Raw genomic sequence first — 15594 nt, forward strand, 5'->3', positions numbered from 1 at the left:
AAGACCTAGAGAATGTAAGTTCAGTAAAATTAATAATTTTATATACAGGACAGACATAGACTTTAAAGCTTGCAATTTGACCACCATGATATATTCCATATCTAGAACACTTCTTCCCAGCTAGTAGTTGATCAAAAATTCTTTGTTTTTGAATATTAATATTAGATTTTTAAAAAGTATTGTTTGAAACTTTGGAGGTGATTTTAGGACTCTAAATATGTGAATGGATTCATAGTTTAAATGAATTTTTAGATGATAAATCTATAATAAGCTATCAAGAAGGGAAAAGTGATCCCTAACCTGAAAATTAACTTTTGAGAAGACTGCTACCATGATTTTCAAAATATTTCTCATTGCCATTATGAGAAATGTTCAATAGTGTATAATTAAATGAAGTACATGGTGTTGACCTAACATTTCTAATGGAGTAACAAAGGAATTGATTTTAATAAAGATAAGAAGGAACTGCAGATACTGCGCATATAAATAATCATAGACTATAAAAGGAGATAAATGATTAAAGGAAACCTATACATTTATAGATAAATGATTAAAGGAAACCTGTACATTTTTGTCTGATGCCAGAGAGGTTCTTGGGAGGGGAAAAAGTATATAACCAAAGGTTTAGAATCCTGGTTTATCTTTTTCTATTATGGCTGTGTCTCAGAAATGCTCTCTCATGTAAAAGGGTTAGAAATTTCCCTTCATGTTTTAAATTTTGAAGTGACTTGCTGATGTTAATTTGTTGTAAATCTTAATGAATTCATTATGAAGTTAACCTGCAATGTTTCTTATACCAGCCAAAAGAAAAACTGGAATATTTTCTTACTTAGTTTACACAGATGATAATGTGACGTTAATTTTTCTCTACCCTTAACCATATAACTTATATTGCAGAAATTGGAATGGGATTAACAGGATTTGGAGTGTTTTTCCTGTTCTTTGGAATGATTCTCTTTTTTGACAAAGCACTACTGGCTATTGGAAATGTGAGTTTTTAAATATATATTTTAACTCAATTCATAAGGAAACTTTAACTACAAATGAATTATTACCTGCTATTAAATTTGGGGAAAATAATTCGCTATGACTCATACGTAATTTCTATTACATTCTCTATTTCCATCAGGAATGAAACCTGTCAACTTTCTGTTTAGATAAAAGGTAAACAATGAATGAGGTTTTCTAATTCCATAACTGCTCTGTTAAATGTTTGTTATGTGATTTTTAATAGATTAAATGAAGTCTCCCTCTAAATAGGAGTTCAAAGTAAATCACTTGAAAGTCCCATTTCTTGGAAAATATATTACAATATTTTAACGTTAAACATCTGAGACTTTACATTTGATTCAGCTGCATGACATAGACAGATTTCTAAAAATCTTTTAAACATATACAGTGTATCTCTAAGTTAATAGTTAACACGCTTAGAATGGGGTATATATTGTTTGTTTTGAATGTATAGTATGCTATCCCTATGTGAAAGTTATGCAAGAGTTCTAGAAATAACCCTTCTACAGAGATGTAAAGTCACTGAATAATGATTTAACATCTTTGAAATACATATCATTAGATATGTATTTTCATTGGAAATAAGAAGAGATAAGGGATAGCAAAATTGAACACAGTTGATGTTTTCATAAATGATCATATAAACAGCATTGGTGTCCCAAAATGTGAAGCTTAACCATTAGGCTTAATATATATTAAGAAAAGTTAGAAAGAAATATACTAAAGAAAGTTGATAGGGAAGGGCAAGTATTTGGAAATAAAACATAGGAAAAAGCAAGCTTTTAATAGATCACCATTTCTTGTCCATGGTTAGAAAACACTCAAAATACAGTAGAACCTCTGTAAGTTGACCCTCCACAGGACCATAACAAACTGGTCACCATACGAGGTGGTCAGCATAAGGAACTAGACCTGCTGTACTGCTAAATACGTGTTCATGTCCACTCTGTGAAAAGGAGGTCAGCTTAATGAAGGAGGTGGTCCACTGTGGAGGTCCTACTGTATATGTGTATTTGATTGAACACATGGTTGTACTTTCATTGTTGCTACCACCAGATATTCTGGAATTAACAAAACTAGACACATCTTCCTGGCTTTGCATTGTTTCTTCTGCCAGCAGGTTAGCCATGTCAGTGTTTCTCCCACCCACAGACACTCCTGTAGCCTGTGCTGAACATTTCAGAACCAGGAGGGAATACCTTTGGGTGACGTTTATTGGCAGCTTTCTTCTTGATGCTTTGTCACCTCATCTGCTTGACTAAGCCGTCCTCCTCCAGCTAAAACTAGAAAAGCTACTGCAAATGCAGCTGCCTCTTGGTAATGTCTAATCTTTTTTTGTTTCTCTTTTTCCCCATTTAATCAAGATAGAAGAGGAATGAGACGAGTGGAAAACGTCTACTCCACATCTTAGTTGTGCTTCTTGGTTGTGCACTGCAGTTCTCTCTGGCCAGTCGGCCACACTAAAGCCAAACACATGTTCTTCTTTTTATTTTATTTAGCTTTGACCTTACTTTTCAAATTTATGCTGCGTATTTAACTACTTTTTCTGTGTTGCATTTTCTTTCTCTTCTAGGTTTTATTTGTGGCTGGCCTGGCTTTTGTAATTGGCTTAGAAAGAACATTCAGATTCTTCTTTCAAAAACATAAAATGAAAGCTACGGGATTTTTTCTGGGTGGTGTGTTTGTAGTCCTTATTGGCTGGCCTTTGATAGGCATGATCTTCGAAATTTATGGATTCTTTCTCTTGTTCAGGTAAGGCAATCATTTTCTTTTTCAGTAAACCAGCGTTTCAGATAATTATTATAGAAACCCCAGATATTTGCATCCATGGAAGAAAATGATCATTTCCTTAGAAGGAAATTTTGTTTAGGTTGGATCTTTTATTACAGTTTAGATCAATCAATTATAAAAATGTTTATAATGTTTGCCTAAGTAACATTATACATTATCTTGTGGATGTAATAAAAATTTTTTATTGGCATTTTTAAGGCATTATCTTTATGTTTGATATCTTTATCTAAGCAATGATGGATCAATCAATCTAACATTTTAGTATATAGAACCTTGTATTTCAAAGTTACTGCCAATTGATGGCAATTTGTTTAGCACATATACATATTAGAACATCCTGTATCAAATACATTATGGGAGATTTTGATCAGTCGATATTTTGCAGATGCCAGTTAGCAAATAAATGAATGATAGTATGCATATGAGTAAAGGTTGGTCTTAATTATTCCTTCGAGAAACGCATATCCTTCATATTCTACAGACCGGCACTAAATTGCCCACAGGAGACTTAAATGAATTAAGTGTTAAATCTGGTTTATGAAGTCTCTCATTTCTAACATGGGAAATAAACTGTAAAGATATCAGTAAGATATATTCATACTGCCATTATAGATGTACATGCAAAATATTATACTGTGTTTCCCCGAAAATAAGACACTGTCTTATATTTATTTTTTCTCAAGAAGACACACTAGGGCTTATTTTCAGGGGATGTCTTCTCTCCGTGCGGAAATGTGTGGCATGGCTATGCAGATACGCTGCATAGCCACGCCCATCACTAGGTCTTATTATCGGGGTAGGACTTATATATAACAAATGCATAGAAATCCTGCTAGGGCTTATTTTTTGGGTAGGTCTTATTTTCAGGGAAACATGGTAGAAGCATAATTGTAGAAAGAATTAACAAATCCAGGGAGAGATAAGAAATGGGATAAACTGGACCTTAAAGAATGAGTAGGAATTCATCCTTTAAATGAGGAAGGGAAGGACTCTTAACTGAACAGTTAAGGACTCTTAACTGAACAGTGTCATGAAAGTATATAGCTTATTCTAGAAAGATGGAAGGTCCCATAGAAGAGGAATAAGTGGTAAATGGAAGGAAATGGTTGATGATGAAACTGAAAAGAACTTTGGGGCCAGTTCACAAACTTCCTCTGGTGGCTTTTTAAGAAAAGTGTAACTTCATCTTATAACCAAATCTGGGCTAGGGAAGTGTTAGAGAAAGGGGGTGCCACTAAGATTTTTAAGTCAGAAGTAGTAGAACCATTTAGGTGTTTTAGGAAGATTGGTCTAACATCAGGTCAAAATGTGTAATAAAGAGAAAATCTGAAGGCAGAGAAGCCAGTCAAGAGGCTGTTGATACAGTGCAGAGAATAGAGAAATGCTTGATTGGAATTTTAGAACACTGTTGACATTTTAGGGTGGATGGGAGGAAAGAAGAGACTAGGAGATAGTACAGGAGAGGACCTAGGAGGAAGGATCTTAGAGCCTTAAAGGCAAGAAAGGAAGGAAGAGGAGTTCATCATGGCAGGTGTATCTTGCATCAAAAAACTCAAGCCAAGCCAGGCACGGTGGTTCACGCCTGTAATCCTAACACTCTGGGAGGCCTAGGCAGGTGGATTGCTTGAGCTCATGAGTTTGAGACCAACCTGAGCAAAAGCAACCCCGTCTCTACTAAAAAATAGAAAAACTGAGGCAAGAGGAGCACTTAAGCCCAAGAAATCTCAAGCCATTTAAGGTCTGTAGGAAAATCTTTGGCTTTCTCATTTATATAGGGATTTTAGTAATGAAGGTTAAAAGCCAAAGCTGATCATTGAGATGAATAAAGATGGGGAGTCTTAGCATCATTGATAAAGTTGAAATAATGCCTTGGCTTCATAGTTTAGAGATGTTTATGGTATAAATATCGGGTTTTGTTATGTTCTGAGATGTTCTTAATGCAAAGTATAGTGCCAAGACTCTGGCATTATTTTTCTAGATGTTTATAATTCTATAATAGAATTTGAGATCACGCAGTGATATTTTTTAAAATACCAACAATTGTGATAGTCTTAGAAATATGTACACATACCATCAACCTAAAAACTACTTCTGAAATTTAAAAAAATCCTGCAGCAGACATGAGCCAGGTGTCCTCCACTTCAGTTCTGACACTGTCTAGATAGCATAGATCATATAAGTTGAGTGCTCAGTCTCACAAGACAGCCCCTCACCCCCATGATGTCATTTGCAAGCTGCAGGTGGTTTGACCCTTGTTTCTAACCAACCATCTATTCATTGGGTTCCCACAGAGCCCTTCTTGGGTTCAATTAATTTAGCAGAGCAACCCACAGAATTCAATGAAGCACTTTCTTAAGAGCTACCAGATTTTTTAAATGGCTGGAAGCTGTATAACTTCTGTAGACTTGTGTTTCTACCAAAAAATGAGACATACTGTGAAGATTACCATCTGTCAGGTTGTCTCTCAGTGTTAACTAAATGTGTTCACACTTAGCATTTATTCAGTAAATGATAACTGTTATTATTTTCACAGTTCTGCACATAGGCTCTCGACAACCCCTTTCTTTTGATCAGTTTCACCTTGTAGTTGAAGAACTCGTCGGCGTCGGCAATTGAACTGAGATAATTCATAATCTGACTGTGTAACAGAGCCAGGCCTTACTGTGTACTTCTCACATTTTTACCAACAATCACAAAACTTCAGACTACATCCGGAGTTATTCATAATTCTAAGTCAGAAACCTAAAACATTGAGAATTTTAACAGGATAGTTTCTTTTTACTTGGTTCGTGATTAGTTTTGGTCATAGGAAATGTGTAAATTTTAAGAACTCTTTTTTTTTTTTTTTTCCTCTCTCTCTCTCTCCCAGGGGCTTCTTTCCTGTGGTGGTTGGCTTTATTAGAAGAGTGCCAATCCTTGGATCTCTCTTAAATTTACCAGGAATTAGATCAGTAAGTGATCCTGTATTTAGCAACATGTTTTTAAACCATTAAAATGCGTACTCTTTGATGCTTTCTACTTCGAGAAACTTGAGTAATTGATACATGATTAAGTAATGATGAGGTTTTTTATTATGCTATGCTACATCACATGGGTCGTAGTTACTATGAATACTAGAAAGTAATCATTGCTAAACGTGTAAGAACCTAAAATTTGTTTCACTGTCTCCATTTTTAATATTCCCTTCTTTAACAGTCTCAGAATGATATGCTAGGCAACCTTTTTCTTTAAGAGTTTAAGGCATTTTTCAGTTCACTTTTATATAGTCTCTAATTTGAGAAGCAATAATATTTAAAAAAAAGGAAATGATTATATTTTGCGCATACTTTCTTTCCCAGACTGTATCACCAAGGGCAGAGGATTAAGGCAGTTAAATAAAACACTGTTATACTATACTGGGAGTCAGATAATAAGATTCTGTCCCCAGATCAGTCCACAACTTGAACAGTCTTTTCAAATTTGTTTTCCACTGCATGCCTTGATTTCCACCTTGACAAAATAGAGTCACATCTGATAATAAAGGTTAAAGAGAACATTTTCAAAATCAACAAGTGAAGTTTCTTCCTTTTATTCAATATTCAGCATATGTTTGGTACTAAACTGCCACTTGAAGATTATAACATCTCTTAGTGGAGGCTCAGAAAGCTGCTCAGAATTCAGAATGCTCCTTAGGAAAAGCTTCCCTGACTCCCTGTAACTGGCTGGGCTGTGCTTCTGTAGCATTTCCTTGCACACTCTTATCATAGCACTTCTCTGTGTTTTAATTGTCAAGAGAAAAGATTCCACCCGAAACCACACTCCTTGGAGCAGAGACAGACTGTATTTTTGTCATTGTTGTACCTTTATTGACTAGCATAATACATGGTATATAATGGAGCTCAAAACATTTTTGCTGAAAGAAATGAATGAGAGATGGTATTTCTTTGATCTTGGGGAACTTGGTCAATTTCAAGACACTGCAGGTGACTCTCTTTTAGCCTACATCCTTAAGTTTCAAAACTAAACAAAATTCTTAAGTTCGAAAAGAATCTGGGTAGTCTGGAATTCAGCTGAGTTGGAAGCAATCCTTTTGACTGTAGATATGACCCATGTCAGAAATATGTATATCCTTTTGATCACTTTCATAATTCCAAGTCTGTTCTGAACACCTACCATACGTTGGCCTTAAAGGCAAACTTAAAAGATCACAAGTTCTCATTAGGTGCAGAAAGTCCATTAGCTTCCTGAAGTTGTTTGCAGATTTTTATAAATGTTTCTGGAGAGTAGGTCCATAGCATTTACTGAATTCCCAAGGAGCGAAAGGATGGCTTATCCTCAGAAAATAAGTACTACTCTAAGCCTAATCCCATTTACATCCCCTGGTTAATTTTAGAGTCAGAACTTTACAGCACAGCCAAGACAACCTAGATAGTTCAGTTACCTTTTGGAGAGAGAATGTTGTGCTTTCTCCCCATGTAAATGTACCTTAAAATTCTAATGAATCCATGTATTTTTTCGGAACAACTTTCAGATTCAATGTTCCTGTCCCCTATTTGTGATACTATAATAAAATATTGGAATCTAGGCTTATAGGAGTATATTCTGATTTCATTTGCATTTACTCCAAACTCACGCAGTAGTCAGTGTTGTTTATACTTAGAATGGCTTTTGAATTTACTGAAACTTGCTAGGTACAGAGTTGTAATTAACTGTGTCCTTACGTTAAGGGTTCTGCAGTATTTGCATAAATGGACACTCAATGCAAATAGATTGTTTCCTGTCATTAGCTTCATTATAATAAAAGCTGAAGTAAAAATGTGAATAGTGAGGCAAAAATGTTGGTACTATGATTGCTAGAATTTTATAGTAGAATAACTACTTGGGTTATGTAACTTTTAACATCTCCCCTAATTATATACAGTACTTTGTTTCAATCTTTTCATCACCATGTGGAATTGTAAAGCCATTTGGCTTTATGCTTGGGGAGGAGTAAGCAAAGTAATTAACCACTAAGGTGTAAAAATTTATATTCAACAATTATAAATTTATGCTTACAGCCATTAAATCTGCTTTAACGTCATTGCCACTTTCAGTCTGAAGTCCAGAATACACATTTAAAGTATTTTTAGTCAATAACTGTTGTTAATTATTGAACTTAATGGAGTTAAATCTGTTTGTTCAAAGACTACATAGGCCCAGAAGAGATCCACAGTAATGGTCAGTTGAAATATCTTATTGGGTTCATTAATGCATGAATGGCTGACATTTCAGTTTTTATTTTTTATTTATTTTTTTTTTGTTGTTAAGCTAGCAGTGTTATCTTCATTTTATACAATTTTTTTATTCATTGTGTTGCATTTTTTCATGTTGCACCCTTAAATTCATATGTATAACATGTCATGCAAAAACAACTAGAAAAAGAATTTTGTAAACATTTATGTGTCAGAAGATGGTGGTGAGTAGTACTGGATTAATCATTGTCAGTCATACTTTAAATTTCCACGAATCTTATAAAGCTGGGTTTTCAAATCAACAGTTAAAATGTTGATAGAATGTTTTATAATGCTATAGGCGTTCTTTAATTTTCTGTTTTTCTTCTCCTTACAGTTTGTAGATAAAGTTGGAGAAAGCAACAATATGGTATAACAACAATTGAATTTGAAGACTCGTTTAAAATATTGTATTATTTATAAAATCTTTTGAAGAATATTCAGCACAAAATTAAATTACATGAAATAGCTTGTAATGTTCTTTACAGAAGTTTAAAACGTGTAGCCTACAAAGTATCAACAGCAATTAGCAAGGAAGCGATGAGAACAGGCTTCTAGTCAAGTGACCTGAGAAGTCCGCAAGCAGACTGAGGGGAGAGGAAACCCCTGTTACAATGCAGACTGAAACTCTGAAGGCTATTTGAATTGTTTTTCCACAAGGTGTGCGAAACACAGCCATCTTTAGAGAACTGTGATGCCTGTTTCTTTTCTTTTTATTTTGAAAGCTCAGGAGCACCCATAGGAATTGCTTTTTAGAATATCTACTACAATGGCAAAAATATTTCCAGTTGCACTGTGTCTCTGAAAGTGATGCATGATTGGATTGAATTATGTCATTTTAATGTATTCAAACCAAGGAAAACCCAGTTTTGATGTACAAATCACATTTTTTTTTTTGTAAACATGGTTAAAATAAAACTTTTGTCAGTCTTCTGGATCTTGCTATTTTAAAGCCAGGTGAAAATCTAAACTAGATATTCATTGTTGAAGTATACAAAGGTCATTCTTTAACTAACTTTTGTTCCTAGATTGTAGCTGACTAAGCACTTTTTTGGTCAGCAGCACACTCTGGAAATACTCATACTTCTTGGGAATGTTACCTGCTAAGTATCTATTATTCATAACGTGTAAGCATTTTACAAAGAACACTCTTGACCATGAACTAGTCTGTTACACAGCTTGTCCCCTTTAATAACCTTTAATTTAAGATACTAAATGATGCAAACCAAATGGATTTTTTTCCATGCTTGAAGGGGGTTGGGAGTCCTTTTTTTTTTTTCTTTTTTTCTTTTTTTTCACATTTTTAAAAAATTTTAGCAGTGGTTTTTATTTTTGTTTTTCATAACTTAAAGTAAATAACATTTGGTAATGTTTAAGACATGTAACAAAATGTTTAACTTATGACTATTTTATAAGGGCTCTTCATTTACTCTGAGTTTTCCCTTATTTTCAGCTTTTTCCTAACATAACAGGAATCATTAGGCATGACGTGGGCTTCATATTCACGCTTCATCTTGAATGAATCAGAAAAATAATGTTATTTCATTGTGATTAAACTGGCTATCGTTTTTTAAAAAAATGACACTAAAAAAAATAATGTTTCTTTTTTTTTTCTACCATTGCTGATTGACAGTAGGAAACAGCAGTTGTTGCTTTTTTAGTTTTCCAAGGTGGCAGCTTTTGTGGCAGATGGAGGAACACATTTCAATAGCCATAGTACTATTTGTTTTACCACTAATGAATGCACTGTTTGCTTCTTTCCTAATAGTTGCAAATCTTTTTAATACATAAAATTATAAGTGAAATTTGTGGTATTTATTTACAAACATGTCTAATAAGCTGTATCACAGCTTATGTTATTTTAAGCTAAGTCTCGATGCGCAGAGAACATTCAATCTTGCTCATCTAAAGAAGGAAAGACTTGGTCTATAGTGTAATGGTTCAGTCTTGTGGATTACTGACTTTTTTGGTACTTGCATTTGACTTATGATACCTGTGAAAATGAGATAATATTGACAAATGGAGACTCCTACCTCAATAGTTCATGGAATAATAGCCTAGTGTTGTGTTTAATGTTCTTCAAAAGAGTAAATATCCTCACTTGGAGAGTGTCAAATATATATATACCTAGAGGAATGACTTATATGAGGTGCCCTGTAGAACCCTGTTATACATATTTTTGACTGACCATTGGATTTTACAGTGGCTCAATAATTCTACCTTTTTAGAGCAAGAACAGTATCTGTTAATGTAAGGGACATTATACTATTTAACTCCTTTGTAGACATGAATTTCTATCGAAGTGTTCTTTGAACTATAACAGAGATCCCTTTTTCCAGAAAGCATCGTTGGACTTGAAAGGATTTGATAACCTCCCAGTCCTTAGTTAAGATTGAGAGGCTGGAGCAGTTTTCACTTTTAAATGAGTCTGCAATTAATATCAACTGTGAGCTTGGGACTGCTTGGCAGCATTGTATATTTCTTATTCAGAACCTTGTGAGGCTCTATTTTTAAACATACTGTCTTCTGATAGGAAACACTATACATCCGTTTGTTTCTTCCCTTCCCAAATCAGCCTTCCGTCTTTGTGACAAAAACTTGTACTTTATTTCTATAGAGATGGAGGAAAAGGTCTAATCCTACTTAGCCTTAAGTGTTTCTGTCCTTGTTCAAGTGTATTTTCTGTAACAGAGACATATTTGGAATGTTTTTCTTTCCCCCTTACAAACTGTAATTCCCAGAATACCGCTGCTTTAAAAAGTCTCATCGTCACACTATATTATCTAACAATCGAATCTTGTAAATACACTTGTCTTACCTCTCAATAAAAGGGTACTTTTCTATTCACTGGTGGTCAAGTGTATCTTTATTCTGAAATTCTAAAAGTTAATTTAGCGTTGCAAAATAACTCACCTTTTTAAGAATTAGACTTTATCTTTATAGCTGACTGTTTTAACAAATGAGGAAAATAATTAGGCTTGTGTGCAATATTGTTCTTGTTTATAAAATAATCTTCACATCTTTCATTTCTAAATTTTTGAAATATAAACACAGGCTTCAAGTAAGCAAAAACATTCTTAATTTTGAAAACTAAAAAAATGTCACTTGCCTTGGGCAACATGCTATTTAAAGAAATCAGATTCTAAGGTGTGCTGCCCATTGGGTAATTTAGCAGATACTTTCTGAGTACCCCTTGAGCACTCAAAAGTCCTGCACTAAGGGGCGGCGCCTGTGGCTCAAAGGAGTAGGGCGCCAGCCCCATATACTGGAGGTGGTGGGTTCAAACCTCAGCCCCAGCCAAAACAAAAAAGTCCGGCACTAAATGCCAGAGACCCAAGGAGAATAGGATGTGGCACTTCCCCATGAAGAGTTTGTAACTGTAAGATTACTTGTAAATTCCTAGCTTTATTTCCAAATAACTCCTGAGTTGTCCTGCAAATAAATGATGGAAGAAGAATTTGTGGGTTATATATTCTCAACTCTCACTTTCTCCCAGCCAGGATTTATTAGGACTGTTCAGCCTCCAGCTATGTAATTGATTTGTATTTTGAGAAAGTGTCTCTGGAGGAAAAAAAAATGGTGTCAGCTTTAATTCTGGGAGTTTTCTCTGAGATGTGATTTCTTTTACAACTCTCCCTATATATGTATTCTTACAGCTTTCTTTTTGGAGAGAACTTTTTTTTTTAATGTAGATTTAGGGATTCCAAACTGTCACTTCTACTCATGCATCCAAAAGTTGCTATTGAATTTCTATTGGTATAGGCAGCTGGGAAGTTTACTGAAAGCTGCCACGTTGGACACAAGCAGTATACCCAAACTTCATTGGCTAACATACTTTTTCATGACCTAACCTTAACTCTCAAAGTCTAATTAAAATTTCATTTCTATTATCTCTCCTGACCCAATAAGCTAACTGAGCTACTCCTTTTTTGCCCCTCATAGAACTTTCTACTTACTTTATATTGAATTGGTTATGAAAAAGATTCTTGGGGTTCAAAGTCTCCTGATCTTGAATTCACATTTGTATCTCACATTTGTATCTCCAGTACCTGGCATTTAGTAGGTGCTCCGTAAATGTTGGTTGAATAAAGGAAAGTTAATTCTTCCATCTCTTCTGCTGCTGAGCCCACTGATCACCTCTTACGTGTTGAAATCAGCTACATGGAAGCCAGTTTCTATCAACTAGGAAGTAAAATCTAGCGGTCTGCCCCTGCAGGACTCCACCTTTCTCCTTTGCATTTCTTAGGATTTGAGAAACTGACTTTACTGCACCCAGCACCTTATCAGTAGAGCAGGAATCATTTAAAAAAAAAAAAAAGTGACATCTACAGATTGGCTGCCCTTCCTAAAAGAGAGGCTGCCAGGGAGACCCAGTAGCTGCTGGTAAGATTTTGAGGCTGGGGCTGGTTTGAGTCACTGATACTCAGTTTTCCTTTCTTTCCAACAATGAAAAGGGCAGGTTTTCGGGTTTTGTTTCCCTTTTTCAAAATGAGGTGTGTGTTTGTAAATAGAGTTGCTATTTCGAAGTAGAACTATCCCAAGAAGAGAATTAAGAAATGAAGTGGGAGAGGGGAAGATGGCTGACTAGAAACATGGCTTAGGGGACTGTCCTGGAGAGACTCTACATCAAAGGGACCTAACAGACAATTAGGAATAGATAGACTATTCTATCCAAAAATGATAGAATTTTTATTTCCATCTTAATTTCATTCTTAACCTAATAATCATTTGGTAGCAGCAGATAATTTGATTTCCATGACTTTGTATAGGTTGGAGTGTTTCTCTTGTGGTTGATTTCTAGTTTTATTCCGCTATCATCTGAGAAGGTACATGGGATGACTTATATTTGTGTAATTAGAACACCTGTTTTGTGGCCTAAGCTATGATCAAACTTGGAGAATGTCCCATGTGCTACTGAAATGAATGTGCATTCTATTGCCAAGAATTTGAAAAGGGGCCACCTCTCCCCAGCTGGTGCTACTTCAGGCTGAGGTTTCCCCAGAGAGTGGGGACCTACAGTGGACCCAAGGTGCCATTCTGGAAGTTTTGTACCATAATGGCCATATTGTCCAGATAATCTTTCCCAAGACAGCAGCTGTTTTCCGTGTGATCACTAACCCTGAAAGAAGGCCATGTGAACAGTGACAGGTGATCATAGTTTAAATGGGTCCTGGGTACCCTGCGGTCAACTGCAAGAATCCATGTAACATCTGTGGTGAAGGCAAAATGGTCTCCATTAGATGTGCTCTTGAAAAAGGTTTAGAAGCCAATTTGTTTAACATCCAGTCCCTGGTCACCCTCTCAGCAGAATAAAAATCAATGGCTTTACTCAACAGCTGTTTTATTTTGTTTGTTTGTTTGTTTACCAAATACTGTTATAAGCCCATCTCTTGGTTTAGATCTGTTCAAATCTTTTAAAGTTTTTCTGATTTAACAAAAACATTTTAATGGAGGTGAATGCCCTTTGGAAATCCTATTACCAGAAACACTCTGTCATGTTGCTCTTGATGAGAAGGCAATATTGATGATATGTCAAAACAATTCTTTTCCTGTGTGCACATTAAATTGAAAATGGCAGCTTTGACGTAAAACATCTGCTTGTGAATTCATTAGCTCAGCTATTAGAAACGCATCCCATTTATTTACCTTTCCTTAAAATTGTAAGTTCAAAACATGTTTTATTGGTGATTCATTGTCCTGTCCTCTTCCTAAAACCTTCATTTTGGGGGGTTTGGAGAGAGGAAAAACGGATTTTACTTGTTAGGTAACCTAGTAACTGGGGTTCACTTATGACTGTATTTAAAACATAATCACAGCATATTTTATTTCTTTCATGAAGGAAATTTCTACAATCCTTTGAAATTAAAATCTTAAAATTTAGGAGTAGTCTGGCAGAGGGGCAGAGCAGAGAGACACCAGCAGAGCTCCCACCCACCCCAGACCCTCGGTCAGCCGCCCACACAGCCATGGAGGTTGGCTATGAGGAAAGTGACCTGGAGTGGGGATACACGAGTTTCACTCTGTCCCCCTGGGTAGAGTGCCAAGGCATCACGTAGCTCACAGCAACCTCAAACTCCTGGGCTCGGGTGATCCTCCTGCCTCAGCCTCCTAAGTGACTGTATCTGTAGGAGCCTACCACAATGCCTAGCTAGTTTTTCTGTTTTTGGTAGAAGTGGGGTCTTGCTCTTGCTTGGGCTGGTCTCTGACTCCTGAGCTCAAGCAATCCACCCGCTTCAACCTCCCAGATGCTAGAATCATAGATGTGAGCCACAACACCTGGACATACTTCAGATTCTTAATGGTATTCTCTGGAAAAACTTTGTGTTGATGCTGGTGAGACTACAAACTTTCTGGAAAGAAGTATGGAGAATCCTCAAAGAATTCAAATTAGACCTCCCACTTGATCCTGCAGTCCCATTACTAGGCATCTACCCAGAAGAAATAAAACCATTTTATTATCATAAGGACATTTGCACTAGACTGTTTATCGAAGCTCAATTTACAATCAACAAAATGTGGAAACAACCTAAATGCCCACCAACCCAGAAATGGATTAACAAGCTGTGTGGTATATTATACCATGGACTACTATTCAGCCATTAAAAATATGGAGACTTTACCTCTTTTGTATTAACCTGGATGAAGGTGGAATGCATTCTTAATAAAGCATCACAAGAGTGGAGAAGTGAGAATCCAATGCTCAATTCTACTATGAAAGCAGTAGATGAGGAGGGTATTACATGTGGGGGATAGGGGAATGAGGGATGGGGAGAGGATGGGAAGGGGGATGGGGGTCACAGGACACAATTACAAGAGGGACTTTATTTAACAAATGCGTCAGTATAACCTAAGTTTTTGCACCCTCAATGACTCCCAAATAATAATCTTAAAAAATCCTAAAATTTAACATTTAAAGCAGAATTAAAATTTTATCCAGTTTTTGGTGTTAATTATTTTGGTCCTTAGTTTTTACCTTTCTTTTCTCTTATGACCATAGAATAGAACACTGTACTGACAATTCTGTTTTTCTCTTGCTTTGCCTATTCCTTAAAGACCATAAATAGTTCTCAAGTTTCTATCAACAAGTTACATTTTATATTCTCATTTACTACCCAAACTTCAGTTTTCCTGTCTGCATATAATTGTCAAGTCTAAATATCAGTACCCAACTTCCAATCTCTCTTCTCTAAGTATTTTCAGGTAGACATCATCAGCTTCTCCAACATTAATTCCAAACAAAACGTCTGTCCTCTCCAAACTCCCTGATATTTCTATTTGTAGCCATTCTCCCAGCCATGCACACTCTGAGGTTTAGTTTTCATTATTTCTTATATCCTCTGAACTTACAGGGGTGTGCAATCTTTTGATTCTCTGCACCACATTAGAAGAAGAAGAATTTTCTTGGACCACATATTAAATACACAAACACTAATGAAATCTGATGAGCAAAAAAAAAAAAAAAAAAAAAGCGTTAGCACCAATGACAACTGCAACAAAAATATAGTCAGGCATTGTGGTGGGCACCTGTAGTCCCAGATACTTG

The 15594-nt window shown here is 35.7% G+C and overlaps 1 protein-coding gene across 1 annotated transcript in view; it reads left to right on the forward strand.

Annotated features, from left to right (window-relative positions):
* GOLT1B (golgi transport 1B) overlaps positions 1–8999 on the forward strand; it is a 14007-nt gene extending 5008 nt beyond the window's left edge. The window contains exons 2-5 of the mRNA XM_003792449.3: positions 898–989; positions 2585–2763; positions 5672–5753; positions 8389–8999. Of these exons, the coding sequence (XP_003792497.1) occupies positions 898–989; positions 2585–2763; positions 5672–5753; positions 8389–8427 (392 nt within the window). The 3' untranslated portion in view covers positions 8428–8999. The remainder of the gene's footprint in view (positions 1–897; positions 990–2584; positions 2764–5671; positions 5754–8388) is intronic.
* The last annotated feature ends 6595 nt before the right edge of the window (positions 9000–15594 follow it).

Source organism: Otolemur garnettii, unplaced genomic scaffold (genome assembly GCF_000181295.1).
Source record: "Otolemur garnettii isolate 467f Iridium unplaced genomic scaffold, OtoGar3 scaffold00057, whole genome shotgun sequence".
Classification (NCBI taxonomy): Eukaryota; Metazoa; Chordata; class Mammalia; order Primates; family Galagidae; genus Otolemur; species Otolemur garnettii.